Here is a 17,592-nt window from a genome sequence, read left to right as displayed (position 1 = left end):
TGTCAGAGAGTTTGGGAATACTCACATGATAACACATGATACATGATATCAGTTTTAAAATCAAACATTTTAAAAGAGAACAATACATCACGGTTGTTTAAACCAATGTGCATTAAGCTGTGTCGTCAGTAAGTCGTTTCCCATCGTGCTTTTGATCAGCGCAGTCGGTGGAAAGCAACTACACGCGACTGCAGAAACCGACAAGTCCGCCTTGCGCTCGGGAGGGTTTTTTGACACGCGTCAGCATGACATCAGAGCAAGGCCCGCACTCGGACACATTTCTATCCGGCATGCATTTCGCGGTGATCACCGGTGATCGGTTTTGCGCAGATTTTGCTCATCACAAACAAGGCTGCTGTGTTTAGTTTGCTGTGTAAGAAGCCTCAGGACAAGCAGAGCTGACGTTGTTATGGCAATACGTACTACCGGCACATGCGGAAACTTAACTGTCAATTTCGTCACCGCCCCTTTTTAGGGGAAAATAAACTAGACTTCCCATAGACTTCAATACAAAATAGCATCAAAAAACAACGTCCGTACACAACCGGCAGTCGTGAATAACTTAAGAAATCACTAAGATTAAACATGTCAAGTAATTATATGTCCACCCTGCCTGCCATAGAGTGTGAAAGATACATCAACAAACTTAATTTGGTCAATTTAAAAACATGCGAGATGTGAGGAAAGGAAACGAGGATGCACAAATAAGAATTGAGAAGCACCCCCTGTCTGAGAAAAAACGTGGACGCCACCCGGAAAGCTGTTGCTATGGTAGCACTGGCTGAGTACCAGGCGCTTATCAAAACTCAGCCATTTGAAATTTTCACTTTATTTCATGTTTTAGTTTATCTTCTGTTAGCAACGCTAGCCATGTTAGTAACACCCGTTTGAAACAAGGCTTCATTCAATAATGCAACTCACAACAAGACCGATTCCTATACCCACAGGCAGTGATACGGAGGCAGTAGCCTAAGGTATTGCAGTAATACGAGTGATTAAAATCGTCATTTAAACAACCAAAGCGGTCCAAAAACAATGAAAACAATTCATACTAAGTCACACAGGGCGTAGCCATCTTGGATTCCGTATCGGAATTCTTGCTCGGTGTCCTCACGGTTGTCCGACTTCCGAGCTGGGAAATCCGAGGAAAGGGGGCGCGTTGGTGCGTGTTGCTAGGCAACGTCTGTCTTCCTCCGACACGGATAAATAATAGAACGCACCATTAGAGAGATTGATTCATCTGACGAGTCGTTTGAGAATCATTGAAAATGTGGTGATGTGCAAATGTATGAGAAAAGTTTTTTAACCTTTGATGCATGTAAACCTGTTGTAGGAGACTCCAAAACAACATTAGGAAACTTTAGAATAGTATGATTGGGGCACTTTAATATATAATTTCAATGCACAACTCAATCACAACAGATATAATGCAATTCAACTTTATTCTACTGTGTGACTGAAAAAGAGCTGGACTGAGTGGATAACTAAATCAACATATGGGAGACATGCAAAAGGTCCATTTGAGGTTTACTCTTCATCATGTCCCTTCTGTATGAAAAAGATAAGAGGAAGAGATTATCAGTTATGGTAAATGATTCAATTGCATAAGTATGTCTCTAAAAATGTTAGTCTAAAAATATCAATGTGGCTATATATATATATAGAGTATATAACCTTTTGTTTCTACAGTAGGACTTGGAAACTGGGTAAATTAAAACTACATGTGACTTAATTGGTTTGAATCAGGATGGATCACAAAGAAATATCAGTCTTCTTAAGCACTGACCTTAGAACCAACATCACGACTTTTGGCACGCAGTTTATTGACTTGTGACTCTGCAATGTCAGCTCTCTCTTCTGCTTCATCAAGTTCATGCTGGATTTTCCGGAACTTGCTAAGATTTGTGTTTGCTTGTTCCTCCTATGAAGCAGGATTAGCAGTTCTGAGATTAGAGCCTGAACTGAATAGAATGATTTATCAGCAAAAGTGTGATATTTAGGCCAATACTTACAGCTTCCTCTGCAGCCCTCTTGTAAGCTTTGACCTTTAGTTGAAGCTTGTCAACTAGATCTTGCAGACGAGCCATATTCTTTCGGTCCTCCTCAGTCTTTTAAGACAAATAATAAGAAAAAGATATTATTTGATGTTTGACATTGTTGTCGTAACATTTTCGATAGGTGTATTCAGTAAAAAAAATTGATGTTTTTTGTTGTTGCTGTTGTTGTACCTGGTAGGTCAGTTCTTTAATACGTCTCTCATATTTACGAATTCCTTTCACTGCCTCGCTGCTCTTCTTCTGTTCTAATTCTACTTCATTCTCCAGCTCCCTCACCTGTTGGCATATTATGAATGTTTTTACAGCATACCACTTTCAACAGTCAGAAAATATTGTTGGGATTTAAGGTAGGTCACTCACCCGAGCTTCTAGTTTCTGGATTTGTTTTTTGCCTCCTTTCATAGCAATTTGTTCTGCTTCATCCAGACGGTGCTGCAGATCTTTAATGGTCTGCTCCATGTTCTTCTTCATACGCTCCAGGTGAGAACTTGTATCCTGCTCCTTCTTCAGTTCCTCAGCCATCATGGCAGCATCAGTGATGGCCTTCTTGGCTTTTTCTTCAGCATTCCTGCATTCTTGCACTGCCTCTTCCACCTCACCCTGAAGCTGGGATGTGTCAGCCTCCAGCTTCTTCTTCTGATTCAATAGGCTTGTATTCTGGACAAATTAGGTATTTGCATTCAATTAGAAACTGAATAAGAATGGATTAGTTCAAAATGAAGATTAAGTAGGGTTGAGTATCACTTTAATTTTAGCGATTCAAATTCCAATATCGGTTCAGCTTATTGATTCCCAGTTTTGATTCCAATATGGGGGGAAAAAATTCAACATTTAGAACGTTTAGGTATCAATCCTATTTATTCTGTGACTTTTTGTTCTTTTGTAACATTCTGTTGCGGCTCAATACCATGAACAAAAGAAAGTCTGGATGTGCCCAGCACAGAACACAGCGTGCAAGTGCCGAATTGATCTTGAATGTTTTAAAACCACATTACAATGCGCACACAGGAATCAATAAGCGGATCGATCATTTTTAATTTTATAACAAGTATCCGATTCCAGAATTGGAATTTATTTTCCCTTCCCAACCTTAAGCATCCATTTGCTTTACCTGGGAGTGCAGTAGCTGCACTCTTTCACTTGTATCCAGCAGTTCTTGCTCAGCAAGCTTACGGCCTCTCTCATTTTGCTCAAGAGCAGCTCTCAGCTCCTCCAGTTCAGCTTGCAGAAGGTTGTTGCGTCTCTCTAAAATCGCAGTGTTCTCCTTGAGATCATCATTTGTTCTCAGAGAGTCATCCAGCTGAAGCTGAGCATCCTGAAAGATGAGTGCAAACTAATTAAGACAAACACTTCAACAACTCTACCCTTTCAAAAGCTTTCATTCTTTGCTTAACTGATTCACAGTATTGATTCTGAGTGCATCTTACTTTCAGATGTGCTTGGACACTCTTGAGTTGTTTTTGAGCCTCTGCTGCTTGTCGGTTTGCCTGACTAAGCTGGATCTCCATCTCATTCAGATCTCCTTCCATCTTCTTTTTTATTCTGAGGGCCTCATTCCTGCTTCGTGTTTCTGACTCCAAGGAGCTTTGAAGAGTGTCAATGGTCCTCTGCAAATTCCGTTTGCTTTGCTCCATCTCTTCATCCTTCTCAGCTAGTTTGCGCTCAATATCAGCCTTAATTTGGCTAAACTCTAGCTGAGCTCGCAGAATCTTACCCTCCTCGTGCTCCAATGAGGCCTTTTAAACATTAGATTGTGATCTATAACTTTGTTTGCAGTACTTTAAAAATATGATTAATTTTATTTTAAACAATAGTGATAATATAATTTAATCAGCTACTGTTTTTATATTTTTTATTTTTCTTCAAAGTCAAGAAATCAAGCTTCATCTGAAAACTTACCTCTGCCTCTTCCAGAGCAGACTGAATTTCACTTTTTTCTTGCTCCAGCTGTTTTCTCATTTTCTCCAGCTCATGAATGCTCTTTCCTCCTTCACCAAGTTGCTCAGTGAGATCAGAAATTTCCTCTAGATGAAAAAACCCCCACATTTTAACATATTGCCATATGTTCCCCAGCCTCAGTGATATAAATATAAATGTCTTAACAATACTATAAATTCTTCTTCCACCACCACACTCCAAATACACCATAAAGTCTTATTGTACTACTTTTATTGTCTTTCCAGTATCTCCATTTATCTATTAAAGGGATACTCCACCGTTTTTTTCATATTAAACTATGTTATTCCCTTAAAGTCCCCATGAATTCAAAATTGACCATACTTACTTTGTTTGCCTAAATTGATCGTTTTGTGGTGAACAATTCATCCATGCAAGTCAATCCACACAAAAAAAATTTTTGGCTTCGTAATCTTTAATCAAAATCTGAAATTTCCCCTCCCCTCTGCGTTGGAGGACCTTGCCTGATGACGTAGGTTTCACGGTTTGGGCGTCTTCTTAACATCCGTAATCACGCCCCTCCAACTGACAGTAGACAGACTGAATGAAAACACCTACTTTTCTAGATCCAATCAGGTGCTAGTTGGGGAAAAAGCCACGCCCACCATTTTGCCTCATTTAGTATTCCGTTTCTCTCGGAAATACGTCACAACACTGGAGAAAAGTCGTTTGCAACTTCCGGTTCACGGGGACTTTAACTAAGACGAGTTGATACATACCTCTCTCGTCTCAGTGCGTGCACTCAATCGCTCTGACGCGCGGTGACACTTTGATAGCACAGTGCATTCAATACGTGCCAAGCAGAGAAGCGAGCAAACACCTCCACGTTTTCCCTATTTAAATACAGTTACACGAGTAGTGTAACTCGACCAAGGACGGTGACACAAAATAAAACGTTGCGCTTTTCTAAGCGTGTAAAGTGGATAACTATAATGTATGGCGGAATAGCACAGCAAGTGCTTGGGAGCACTTCGACTCGGCGCATATACAGGTCCTTCTCAAAAAATTAGCATATTGTGATAAAGTTAATTATTTTCCATAATGTAATGATAAAAATTAAACTTTCATATATTTTAGATTCATTGCACACCAACTGAAATATTTCAGGTCTTTTATTGTTTTAATACTGATGATTTTGGCATACAGCTCATGAAAACCCAAAATTCCTGTCTCAAAAAATTAGCATATCATGAAAAGGGTCTCTAAACAAGCTATTAACCTAATCATCTGAATCAACTAATTAACTCTAAACACCTGCAAAAGATTCCTGAGGCTTTTAAAAACTCCCAGCCTGTTTCATTACTCAAAACCGCAATCATGGGTAATACTGCCGACCTGACTGCTATCCAGAAGGCCATCATTGACACCCTCAAGCAAGAGGGTGAGACAGAAAGAAATTTCTGAACAAATAGGCTGTTCCCAGAGTGCTGTATCAAGGCACCTCAGTGGGAAGTCTGTGGGAAGGAAAAAGTGTGGCAAAAAACGCTGCACATCGAGAAGAGGTGACCGGACCCTGAGGAAGATTGTGGAGAAGGACCGATTCCAGACCTTGGGCGACCTGCGGAAGCAGTGGACTGAGTCTGGAGTAGAAACATCCAGAGCCACCGTGCACAGGCGTGTGCAGGAAATGGGCTACAGGTGCCGCATTCCCCAGGTCAAGCCACTTTTGAACCAGAAACAGCGGCAGAAGCGCCTGACCTGGGCTACAGAGAAGCAGCACTGGACTGTTGCTCAGTTTTGCATGTCATTCAGAAATCAAGGTGCCAGAGTCTGGAGGAAGACTGGGGAGAAGGAAATGCCAAAATGCCTGAAGTCCAGTGTCAAGTACCCACAGTCAGTGATGGTCTGGGGTGCCATGTCAGCTGCTGGTGTTGGTGCACTGTGTTTTATCAAGGGCAGGGTCAATGCAGCTAGCTACCAGTAGATTTTGGAGCACTTCATGCTTCCATCTGCTGAAAAGCTTTATGGAGATGAAGATTTCATTTTTCAGCACGACCTGGCACCTGCTCACAGTGCCAAAACCACTGGTAATTGGTTTACTGACCATGGTATTCCTGTGCTCAATTGGCCTGCCAACTCTCCTGACCTGAACCCCATAGAGAATCTGTGGGATATTGTGAAGAGAAAGTTGAGAGACGCAAGACCCAACACTCTGGATGAGCTTAAGGCCGCTATCGAAGCATCCTGGGTCTCCATAACACCTCAGCAGTGCCACAGGCTGATTGCCTCCATGCCACGCCGCATTGAAGCAGTCATTTCTGCAAAAGGATTCCCGACCATGTATTGACTATTGAGTGCATAACTGAACATAATTATTTGAAGGTTGACTTTTTTTTGTATTAAAAACACTTCTTTTATTGGTCGGATGAAATATGCTAATTTTTTGAGACAGGAATTTTTGGTTTTCATGAGCTGTATGCCAAAATCATCAGTATTAAAACAATAAAAGACCTGAAATATTTCAGTTTGTGTGCAATGATTCTAAAATATATGAAAGTTTAATTTTTATCATTACATTATGGAAAATAATGAACTTTATCACAATATGCTAATCTTTTGAGAAGGACCTGTATATCTATGGACTCGGCGCAGTAATATCATCACTCCGGAGAGGGAGAGAACTTTGATGATATTACTGTGCCGAGTCGAAGTGCTCCCAAGCACTTGCTGTGGTATTCCGCCATACATTATAGTTATCCACTTTACACGCTTAGAAAAGTGCAACGTTTTATTTTGTGTCACCGTCCTTGGTCGAGTTACACTACTCGTGTAACTGTATTTAAATAGGGAAAACGTGGAGGTGTTTGCTCGCTTCTCTGCTTGGCACGTATTGATTGAACTGGGCTAAGTTAAGTGCTATCAAAGTGTCACCGCGCGTCAGAGCGATTGAGTCCACGCACTGAGACGAGAGAGGTATGCATGAACTTGTCTTAGTTAAGGGAATAACATAGTTTAATATGAAAAAACGGGGGAGTATCCCGTTAAGATTCTTTGCCAATAAAAAGTTATTTTGGTACATTTTGGTTTATTTACCTTGGAGATTTTTATTTTCTCTCTTCATGGTCTCCAGGTGATCCAAAGATTCTTCATAGGAGTTCTTCAGCTTAAAAAGTTCAGTACTCAGACATCTGGCTTCCTTCTGAGAGCTCTCTAGCTCAGCCTGTGACTCTTCGTACTTCTGCTTCCACTCAGCCAGGACCTAAAAGCATAATTTCTCATTTAAGTAGGATTACAGGTATTCAGAAAAATGTGTGAGCTTAATCCCAAATCAAGTTTTGTTACCTTATCAAAGTTTCTTTGCTTCTTGTCCAAGGCTGCTGCAGCTGCATTAGACCTCTCCAGGTCCACCATAAGATCTTCAATCTCATTCTGGAGTCTGTGTTTGGTCTTTTCAAGAGAAGAACATTTCGCATTTACTGCTTCAACAGCTTCTTCAGCCTCCTGCAAACGTTGAGCCAGTTTCTTCCTGTTTTAGAAAACGGAACAATATTGAGGAATATAATTGTGTGAGTGCACACTCTTGTGGATAGACATTTGATTATATTTTACCTTCTGTTTGGTGAAGCTTGGCCAACTAACAGAAAAACTTTTTGTTCGTCTTACATTTTAAAAGAAACATAACACAAACAAAAAGCTTATCTGTCAGTAGAGAAGTTACATGGAAAAGTAAAAAATTCGATGAAATTCGAAATAGAAACATATCTTACTTGGCTTCTTCCAGCTCCTCAGTCCTTTGAATGGCATCAGTTTCATACTTGGTTCTCCACTGAGCCACCTCAGAATTAGCTTTAGACAAGCTTCGCTGTAGCTCTGCTTTGGCTTCCTGCTCCTCCTCATACTGCTCTCTGAGCAAATCTGTGTCATGACGGGAGGACTGTACAGCATGGGCGAGGGCATTCTTTGCCTGGAGGACACATTTTTATTTAGCAGATCAACAAAATTAATGCAACTTATTTTGAAATATTAATCAGACAATGTTCATACTCATTCACACCTTAGTTTCCTCCTCCAATTGCCTTTTAAGATCTTCAATTTGCTGAGAGTAAGACATCTTGCTTCTGGTTAGCTGGGTGACAAGAGAGTCTTTCTCCTCCAGCTGTCTTGAAAGTTCACCTACATGTGTCAAGTATTTTATTATTATATGTGTTCTGTCAGTCATAAGAATTAAAAAAGTTATTGGCAGCCTTACCATTTTCAGATTGTAGCTTAGATTTTTGCATTGTGAAGTCATTGATACAACGCTGGCCCTCCTCAAAATGTGTTCTGTATTCATTCATTTGATCTTCCAAAGACCTGCAGGTCTTTTCAAGATTTGCCTGTACAACGTACATAATTTGGCTAGAAAATTACTTTCCATCAAAGATGACAAATATAAAAAAATATTTGTATTAATAATACCTTTGTCTTAACAACATGTTCCATGTTTGAGACCACATCATCCAGCTCCAGCTTGAGTTCACTTTTCTCCTTTTCCAGTTTTTGCTTGACTCTCTGCAAATTGTCTATTTGCTCTCCCAGTTCAGCCACACTGTCAGCCTGTTTCTTTCTCAATGTGGCGGCAGTGGCCTCGTGCTGCAGAGTGGCCTCTTCGAGGTCTCTGCGAAGTTTCTGAAACTCTGCTTCTCGTTTCTTATTCATCTCAATCTGAGCAGATGTAGCTCCTCCAGCCTCCTCCAGTCTCTCACTGATCTCTTCCAGCTCTCTGGCTAAATCTGCTCTCTGTTTCTCCACCTTGGCTCTGGCAGCTCTTTCTGCCTCAAGCTCTTCCTCCAGCTCCTCAATACGCGCCTAGAATTAAAAATATGTCATGGTTGTCATTGTCTCATTAAACAAAAAATTCTGTGGCAATATGCTCTATTTACTTATTTTTTTGATACCTGAAGTTCCTTCAGTTTTTTCTGTAGCTGAATGCAAATAGTTTGTTCATCCTCAATTTTCCCATTGAGCTGACTAATCTCAAAGTCTTTCCTATATTTACAAGAGAGATATTTACAGTCCTTTGTCTTGAACAAACAAATTGGACTGTGAAAGAATGGGAGAAATTGCCTTACTTCTTCAGTCGTTCTTCCATTTGCTGCTTGTCATTCTCCAGGTCCATTAAACTTTCCTGGGTTAACTTCAAGTCTCCTTCTAGTTTCCTCTTAGCTCTTTCTAGATCCATACGGATCTTCTTTTCTTGCTCAAGAGATCCTTCCAACTGGTTTAAATATTTAAACATGTTTGATTTATTGAGCATGTCAATTGGCTGCATAGCATTTGCTTGCATCAAGAATACTAAAGGTAGATGTAAATTGTAACTCACATCATCCACCTGCTGCTCCAGCTTTGCTTTTGCCTTAGTGAGGGTGTTGACTTTGTCCTCCTCACTTTGCAGGTCATCCAGTGTCTGCTGATGAGCTTCCTGCAAGGCCTTTTTCTCCTTGGTTAGCTTTGCGATGATGTCGTCCAAAGCTGCCATTTCCTCTGTCAGGTTCTTCACCTGTGAAAGACCATGGATCATGAAGTTCAAAGTGTGTGTGTGTGTGTGTGTGTGTGTGTGTGTGCGCGCGTGGATATGTGCGTGCGTGTGTTGTGTGTTGTGTGTGTAAAGACATCCCAGACCTTGTTCTCAGTAGCATGCTTTTCTTTCTCCACTTTAGCCAGAGTCAGCTCCAGGTCATCAATATCTTTCTTCAGCTCAGAGCACTCATCCTCCAGCTTTCTCTTCTTAGCTGTCATCTCTGCGTTCATCTCCTCCTCATCCTCAAGCCGCTCTGTGAGCTCTTTGGCTTTTGCCTCAAGCTGGATCTTGTTTTTGATGAGCTGATCGCATCGCTCCTCTGCGTCACATAGATTGTCTTGCTCCTGTTGTTAAAGGGTTAAAAAATGACTGATTTCTGTACTGTGGAAAACACATTTACTTTTCACGTTTTATAGGCACAACATTATTAACTGACCGCTTGGACTTGAAGCTGTAGGTCATTCTTCTCTTGGAGAAGAGAAACCATTTTTTCTTCTAGTTCTTTCCTTCGTGCTTCAGATTTAGCATAAGCCTCTTTGAGCTTGGCAAATTCATCTTTCATATTTGCCATCTCTTTTTCTGCTTCTGCTGACTTGAGTAGAGGTTTGATTTTGAAGAAGAGCTTCATCCAGGGCCAATTCTTCACCCCCATGAAGGCACGGACATTCCACTGGATAACCAGTAGGGCATCCCTGTGAGGATATTACATTTTTTATGTCAGCAAATATCACAAAAAAAGTGTTTTTAAAGTGTACAAATTGTACTATATGGAATTCTTGCCTTCTTTCAACTATCTTTTGGAACTCAACCCTTGCCAGGAGTCCTCTGGATCTAGCTTGAATTCCAGAAATAATTAGAGATAGTCTGTCATCTCTCATTTCTTCCAGCTGACCCAGTAAACCAGCCTTAAAGAACACCTAGGCAGAATTCATTTTAGAAACATGCACTTTACTCACAGAACAACATGACCATTTTCTTATTTGCTCCCATATTAAATAATGGATATAAAATTATTCTTCAGTTTAACTAAGTTTTCACCTTTGTGTGTCCAAATTTATATTGATTGTGATCAATATCCAGTGATCCCAACAGTTTCTCAGCTCCTTTCCTGCTATCTATGAACTGACCTTCAGGTATGGCTGCAGGATTTAGGATTCGGTACCTGTAAATAAGTACAGAATGTCTGTAATAATGGAAAGTGTTGCTTTAAATGTAGAGTTTAAGTGTCAAAGAACCAATAATAATTACCTCTGTTTAAAATCCCCATAGAGGATTCTGTTGGGGAAGCCCTTCCTGCAGATCCTAATGCCCTCTAGTACACCATTACAGCGTAGCTGGTGCATGACCAAAGGGTTCTCCATCGCACCAGGAGTCTTTGTCTCATTGGGAATGATGCACCGTACAAAATGAGGATGTGTTGATCTCAGGTTTGTCATTAACTTATTCAGGTTTTCCTGTAGGGATAAATGCACAGAATGTAAAGCTATTCAAAGGATTGCTTTAAAAAAATATTGACATATGTTCATTGGAGACAAGCTTGATATCATTAGTACACATTATCTCTTCTTTTTTATTTTATTTTCATTGTGTATGATCATTTGAGTCTGAAACTCAATTACCCTGTGAAGTGCAGACACAGTTTGGAAGGAGGACCCCTTCTTCTTACTTCCGCCTCCTTTACCTCCCTTACCACCGTCTGGTCAAAACAAGGCACAATAATGACTTATAACTGGTAGTACTCAAAGCACTCATAAGTGCATATGAGATTATATTGTGCATACATAATTTTTCTCATACATACCAGACTCTGACCCAGCATAATTAGCAAATAGCATTGACAGGAGCTTGAGTGTAGACTTTTGAAAGAGACCAACAACAGTCTCATTCAGTGGGTCTTTGTTCTTCACCAGCCAGTTGTTAATATTATAGTCAACTGTACCAGCATAGTGAACTAGAGAAAAATGAGACTCTGGCTTTCCTTTTATTACTCTTGGTTTCTGGAAGTTATTTGATTTCCCAAGGTGGTTGTCATAAAGCTTTGCTTTAAATGTTGCATCACTGGCTTTGGGAAACATGCATTCCTCTTCAAGTATTGACATGATGCCCATAGGCTGAATAAAGAAATTGATATGATTGAGTTACTGACTGTAGAAAATTGCTTTGTTAAATAGTTAAAGCACTATTCATGCATGAAAGCTTTATCGTCTGCACTACTTACTTTCTCAATGAGATCGATGCAGGCCTGTAAGTCCATGCCAAAGTCAATGAACTGCCATTCGATCCCTTCTTTCTTGTACTCCTCTTGTTCCAGCACAAACATGTGGTGGTTGAAAAACTGTTGCAGTTTCTCATTGGTAAAGTTGATACAGAGTTGCTCAAAGGTGTTGAACTGTTGTTTTAAATCCGAATGAAATTATACGTTTTTGTAAGTTGCATAGTAATATACATTTTAAACATGACAACATGAGGATCTGTCCACAAAGACTTACATCAAAGATCTCAAAGCCAGCAATGTCCAGCACTCCAATGAAGTACTGGCGAGGTTGTCTGGTGTCCAGAGACTGATTGATTCTTACAACCATCCAAAGGAACATCTTTTCATACACTGCCTTGGCCAGTGCACCAATAGCATAGTACACCTGAGCACAGAGAAGCATTTAGTTTGCCATTACTTGTCTAAATGGACACCATTTAATTAATACCACGCCAACTCACCTGCTGGACATTTTGCCCTTTGGTGACCCACTCATTTCCTACTTTCACTCTTGGATGGCATAGACCCTTGATTAAGTCAGCAGAGTTTAGGCCCATCAGATATGCAACTTTGTCTGCATCTGTAAAATAAATAAGATTTCTCTATTTACAAGGAAAACACTACTATGCATAAGAGATAAGAGAGTGTTGCATTTAGTTTTCTGCTTCAGGAATTATACTCTACACACCTTCAGTCCCATCAGCTTCTGCTTGCTCCTCCCTCTGCTTTTGTTTGAACTTCATATTGCCATAGTGCATAATGGCTCCAGTCAGTTTATAGATGCCATTTTTCTCTTCCTGAGTGAAGCCTAGTACATCAAATGCTTCCTAAAGTTTACATAATTATAGATGTCATTTGAGAACTATACAGTGACAGAAAAACAAAAATATAATACGTTTCATTCTTACATCAGTAGCAAGTAGTTCGTCTCCATCATTAATTGAGGCTACGGTTGTTTCGCCTTGGGAGATGTAAGCGTAGTCATAAGGGTTATTGGTGATGAGCAGCATTTCTATTTCAGGAGAAAGAAAGAACTATCAGTTTGTGACGATCTGGCACTACTGTAAAAGGCCTTTGATTACAAAATATCTACTGCATCTTACCCAGCAGCTCAGGTTTCCGCTGAGAGAGGATTTGATAGAAAATGTGATAGTCCCTTTCAGCCTTAAGCTGAAAAGACACCCTTGACTTCTCCAGGAGATCTGATATATTTACAAAATAATAAATGTTTAGTCTTTGACACTCAATGTTTTATGAAACCACACATAGAGTCCAGATATCAAAATTAAATTAAATCTTACATGTCTCAATGTCAGCAGAGGCCAACTTTCCACTGGCAGCAAAATGAATTCGGATAAATTTTCCCTATAGAATTTAAATAAAAAACAATGATCATATTAAGAAGTTAAGCACAATGAATGCAATAATAATTGTATAAGTTACTGAAAATCAATCAGTATGGCTTATAAATACCTAATGCCTGTGTTAAGAGGTACTTGATTCAGATTAATTTAACTGCATTAACCTCTTACAACTTCTAACATAACATAACTTATGATTAAGGCCTTTTTTAGCTGATTTCAATGTTTTTTACCATAATTTGTACCATTATATAAATACTAAATATACACTTATCATATTTATGATGGCTCCGGATGCTGCCATCTGCATGTTAACCTTATGTTCTCTTTATATCATTTTGATTTATCCAGCAGAGGGTGTTCTCACACTATATTTGTGATAGCTGTGAAATTAATGCTATTACATTAGCTGAAATGTTAATTGGGTGACTATTTACATCTTCACTAAATGTTTTACAGAAATGTTCAATTCCGAAGCTTACAAATCTTGAAGAGTTGTCATTTCTGATGGTCTTTGCATTGCCAAAAGCTTCCAAAGCAGGGTTAGCCTGGATTATTTGATCCTCCAGGGTTCCCTTTAATGAAAAAGTAAATGCTTTGGCATGGTGTAATTGAGTTAAATGTCTTTTTTTTAGTTAATGCAGAAACAGATGACATATATGAAAATGACACTTACCTTCTTTTCTGACCCATCTTTCTTTGCTGAGCCCCCAGCTGCAATACTTGCAAAATATTGAATGACTCTCTTCGTGTTTACAGTCTTTCCTGCACCAGATTCTCCACTACAGAGAACAACAATCTGATCATTAAAAGTGGCATGAAGTACTGAATTAACTAAGGAATTATATTAAAAGAAAAATAATACTTACGTGATCAGAATTGACTGATTTTCCCTGTCTGAAACGGAGAAGAATTCTTCAGTTACGGCTTCTATATTATCGATCTTTAAGAAGATAAGGCTCATCCAGAGATTTGTGCAAAATTCAAAAAAGGTTCCTCACACTTTGCATGTTTGTTTATGAAACATTTTGCCCAATTTGGTAATGCTTTCAGCTAGAATACGAGTACTGTCAGATCTTCAGAGCAGAACAGATTTTGTCCATACCTGTTAGCATGTACTGGTAGGCGTTATCAGAGATGGAAAAGATGTGGGGAGGAGCTTCACTCCTCTTCTTCCCTCTATAGGCTATAACCACCTCCTGATTGTACACTGGCAGCCACTTGTAAGGGTTGACAGTGACACAGAACAGCCCTGAGTAGGTCTGTGGGATAAGACAAATAAAGTTCAGTAATTGAAGCTAATTAGGTTGTATTCTCGAGTGATATTGAACTGGTCTTACATAGATCATCCATGCTGCATAGCGCTCTTTGAGGTTAAACAGCACGGCAGGCTCATGGAGAAAGGTGAACATTGCCATGTCTTCAATTTTATCAAACTTTGGTGGGTTCTGGGGATGAATGTCAGCTTCCTTTACAGTGACAGTCTGTTAGAAGCAGAAATACTCTTGTGTAAAGTGGCATCAAATTTGCTGTTTTGTCCAGATTGTATTATAGCACTGTTCTAAAGGCAAATCATATTGAAGCTAACATGTAAATAATGAAGACCTTACTAATGCTCAGTGGTTTCTAATTAACAATTATCATAATGTATCAACGACCACATTGATAATGTACCATTGAAAGTGTTCTGCCTTTGAAAAAGCATCTTCTCAAAATGCTCCTTATTAGTTGAGCCTACCTTGTTTTTCTCAGTCTGTACAGTGACTTTGTCACCTTCACGGCTGATAATTGAAGCTTTCACATACTCTTCATCTGGATCAGGCACGAAACACTCCTTTTTCATATCAAAGGGACGAGTTTGTGCTTCCAGACGCTCTCGATCTGACTTCCGCAGGTAAGAAGCCGCTGCTCCAAACTGTGCCATATGAGCGTCCCCCATGATTGCCTTGTCTGGAGATGGCATGGTTAAGTCCATGTTAATGTGAAGTTTTAAGAATTGGCAATATCAGACATGCTATGATCAACATTCCCTTACAGATTTCTAAATACTACATGATCACATAAAAACCAGCTTTGACATATGAATAAAAAAATTCTCATAGGATATAAGCATGACTCTTACCTGATGTGCACAAGGTGCATCGGCTGAAGAAGAAGCTGTTAAAGTAAATATAATGTTATTGTTACTCCTTAAGACTCAGATGTGAATTAATAATTTTTAGTCTTTGTCACGTCACTAAACAATCCAATACTAAAAGATGTAATCAGAAGAAAGCAACATAATGAGAAGTAAAACGGATTTATCGTGAATGAAGTTGTAGTAGAAATTTGAATCCTCTAATATTAACTGTAACTTCACTATGTAGTTTTGGCTTAAATCTCACCCTCAGATAAAACGTCTGACTTGTCTGGACACCAACCATGAGAACTCTTTATAAAGGAACTCACCCTCCCAAATTTGGGGAAGGCATCCTACAAGGCAAGAATGCTATTGCGCCTGATCACTATTAGGGTGGAACAAGGGTAGTTATGGGTATTAGGGAGAAGCAAGAACCTGCTAGTTGAGTTAAGTCTTATCTTTGTTAAGATTGGTTAGTGCTCCATATTAGGCTCTCGCTGAGATTAGCAGAGCGCTAATTTAGTCTAGCGAGTTAAGTGGTTTTCACTTAAATGAAATGTGAATGATTAAAGCCAAACAAAATTCTTAGTGTACATTGAAGAATATGCATCTGATATGAATATTACTCCAAAACTTAAGGCAAAGGAGCAAGATATTTATGGAAAATTCTATTTTCGTGTTCTTGTGGTAAGCCATCACTACATTCACTCCACTTTAGCGCCCCATGAGGGTTTAACAGTCAACAAAGGGATTCGAATTCTGTCTTAACAAACTTAAGATGGAATTCTATATTTGTCATCCAGCATTGTTTAGAATACTCAAGAGAAGGCATCAGATTTCTGTAAAGAGATATGTTTGAACTGCATGCCATATGGGCTCTAAATTACCCAGAGAGCTTATGGGGGTTAATATGCGACATTGTGTTTTTTGTCATCATAGCCCAGACTTGGCAAAGACGCAAACAACAATATCAGATGCCCTCTGAGTCTGCATCTATATTAAGCATCTTAGTCTGCGGGATTTACCAGGCGGCAAGTGTCGAACAGCACACATATGAGGGGTCATACCTCAGATTCAGTAAAATTAGATAATGATAATACAATAAAAATGTAAAGAAGAGAGAACTGGAGATTTCTCCTGGGTGGGGAATAATATTGGTTATTGCCGTACCATCCTTCATTATCATCTACCAGCCAGCAAGTGTCTCCCCCCACAACCCATGTTGTTGACAACCCATTGTTTCCTTGAGGACAAAGATAACCCTGTGAAATTCCTGCTGAGTGGATCTTACTGATTGAGGAGTGAAACCACATCATACTCTGACCCTCTGGACCTTACTTTATGTCTCTGCCTGGGATCAACTGTAGTCCGTCACCTGGCCATTATAGGTGGTTTTGCTCATAAATAAAACCAAGTGACAAGTATATACACAGAGACCCATGAATATTTTATGGTATACTGAAATTCTTGTAATTGTATAGAGTCCTGTACTCATATTAAATCTTTTTTTTGAGGGTTCACATGTTGGTGTCAGTGTCCTTGGAATGTGTTACAACTGTGAGTGATGAAAAGGACACTAATCCATTGGCCTCATGGGTAGACATATTCTTCTTATAGTACAAATATATGCAGACAGATACATTAAAGGTAAGTACAAAAAGACATAATTATAATGTCATTTTTTTACTTGACAATAAACTCACAATTTTGGAAAATAATTCCTGGTTTGTTGTGTTTCTATAGATGATTGTCCATTTTAAGAATGTTTGAATACGATTTTTTAGGATTCAATACATCCAACTAGACATAACTGAAAGGTAAGTACCCTTGACAACTACCACACGGGAAGGGTCAACAGATAAACAAGGAGTTAAGTGCCTATGACAAGTGATAATACTGTTCTATTTTGACACCCAGCCAAATCTTTTAAAGGATGACTGGCGTCAAAGTGCAAAAGGAAGTGAGAAATGCCAAGCCATTGCTAAAGTCTTTAAAGATAACGATGACCTTTTTAGTCAGATAAGCACTTAACATAATGAACGTCACTCCGACACACAGGTAACATGCATTTTGTTCCCACTGGTCATAAAATTAGGTCACTGCTATTTATAAATGTGTATGCCTACTTATCACAGCTGGCTGCTTAATTACACTTGTTATGAATTTAACATGTTTTAATGCAACGTCAATGTTACATAATTGGCCATGTTATCAAGATTTACAAATACATATGCAATTTGTGCATTTAAAATGTTCCACATTTTACATTTACATATCCCTAAAGAGTGCAAGTGTGCCTAATAGAGCCAAAGATTTATTTTGCTGCTCTCTCACATCTCTCGGTG

The 17,592-nt window shown here is 39.3% G+C and overlaps 1 protein-coding gene across 1 annotated transcript; it reads right to left on the bottom strand.

Annotated features, from left to right (window-relative positions):
- Positions 1-1,423: 1,423 nt before the first annotated feature.
- Positions 1,424-15,561, bottom strand: myh7 (myosin heavy chain 7). Its single transcript, XM_056235403.1, has 39 exons — positions 15,513-15,561; positions 15,251-15,285; positions 14,867-15,078; positions 14,469-14,612; positions 14,234-14,390; positions 13,998-14,025; positions 13,805-13,910; positions 13,611-13,703; positions 13,069-13,132; positions 12,871-12,969; positions 12,676-12,779; positions 12,456-12,594; positions 12,229-12,347; positions 12,003-12,152; positions 11,732-11,902; positions 11,315-11,624; positions 11,133-11,209; positions 10,762-10,967; positions 10,552-10,675; positions 10,294-10,430; positions 9,950-10,205; positions 9,615-9,857; positions 9,316-9,492; positions 9,065-9,210; positions 8,891-8,981; positions 8,412-8,801; positions 8,203-8,329; positions 8,008-8,126; positions 7,721-7,917; positions 7,296-7,479; positions 7,047-7,212; positions 3,957-4,081; positions 3,485-3,793; positions 3,169-3,372; positions 2,418-2,714; positions 2,229-2,333; positions 2,013-2,108; positions 1,787-1,921; positions 1,424-1,548 (listed from the first exon to the last, which is right to left on the bottom strand). The coding sequence occupies exons 3-39, from the start codon at positions 15,065-15,067 to the stop codon at positions 1,528-1,530; spliced, it is 5,817 nt and encodes a 1,938-aa protein (XP_056091378.1). The 5' UTR covers positions 15,068-15,078; positions 15,251-15,285; positions 15,513-15,561; the 3' UTR covers positions 1,424-1,527.
- Positions 15,562-17,592: the final 2,031 nt, after the last annotated feature.

This window comes from Rhinichthys klamathensis, unplaced genomic scaffold (genome assembly GCF_029890125.1).
Source record: "Rhinichthys klamathensis goyatoka isolate OS25496 unplaced genomic scaffold, OSU_Roscu_1.1 h1tg000422l_1, whole genome shotgun sequence".
In the NCBI taxonomy this organism is placed as follows: Eukaryota; Metazoa; Chordata; class Actinopteri; order Cypriniformes; family Leuciscidae; genus Rhinichthys; species Rhinichthys klamathensis.
Note: the sequence above shows the minus strand (reverse complement) of the source record. Positions and strands in the feature narration are given on the sequence as shown.

What these genes read in the sequence shown, in the direction of transcription:
- myh7 (XM_056235403.1), bottom strand. Translation starts at nt 15,067, where the DNA reads ATGGGGGACGCTCATATGGCACAGTTTGGAGCAGCGGCTTCTTACCTG. An exon ending in GCGGAAACCTGAGCTGCTGG is followed by an intron (nt 12,780 to 12,870) that starts GTAAGATGCAGT and finishes CTCCTGAAATAG; the next exon opens with AAATGCTGCTCATCACCAAT. An exon ending in CTGTGTCTGCACTTCACAGG is followed by an intron (nt 10,968 to 11,132) that starts GTAATTGAGTTT and finishes TTATCCCTACAG; the next exon opens with GAAAACCTGAATAAGTTAAT.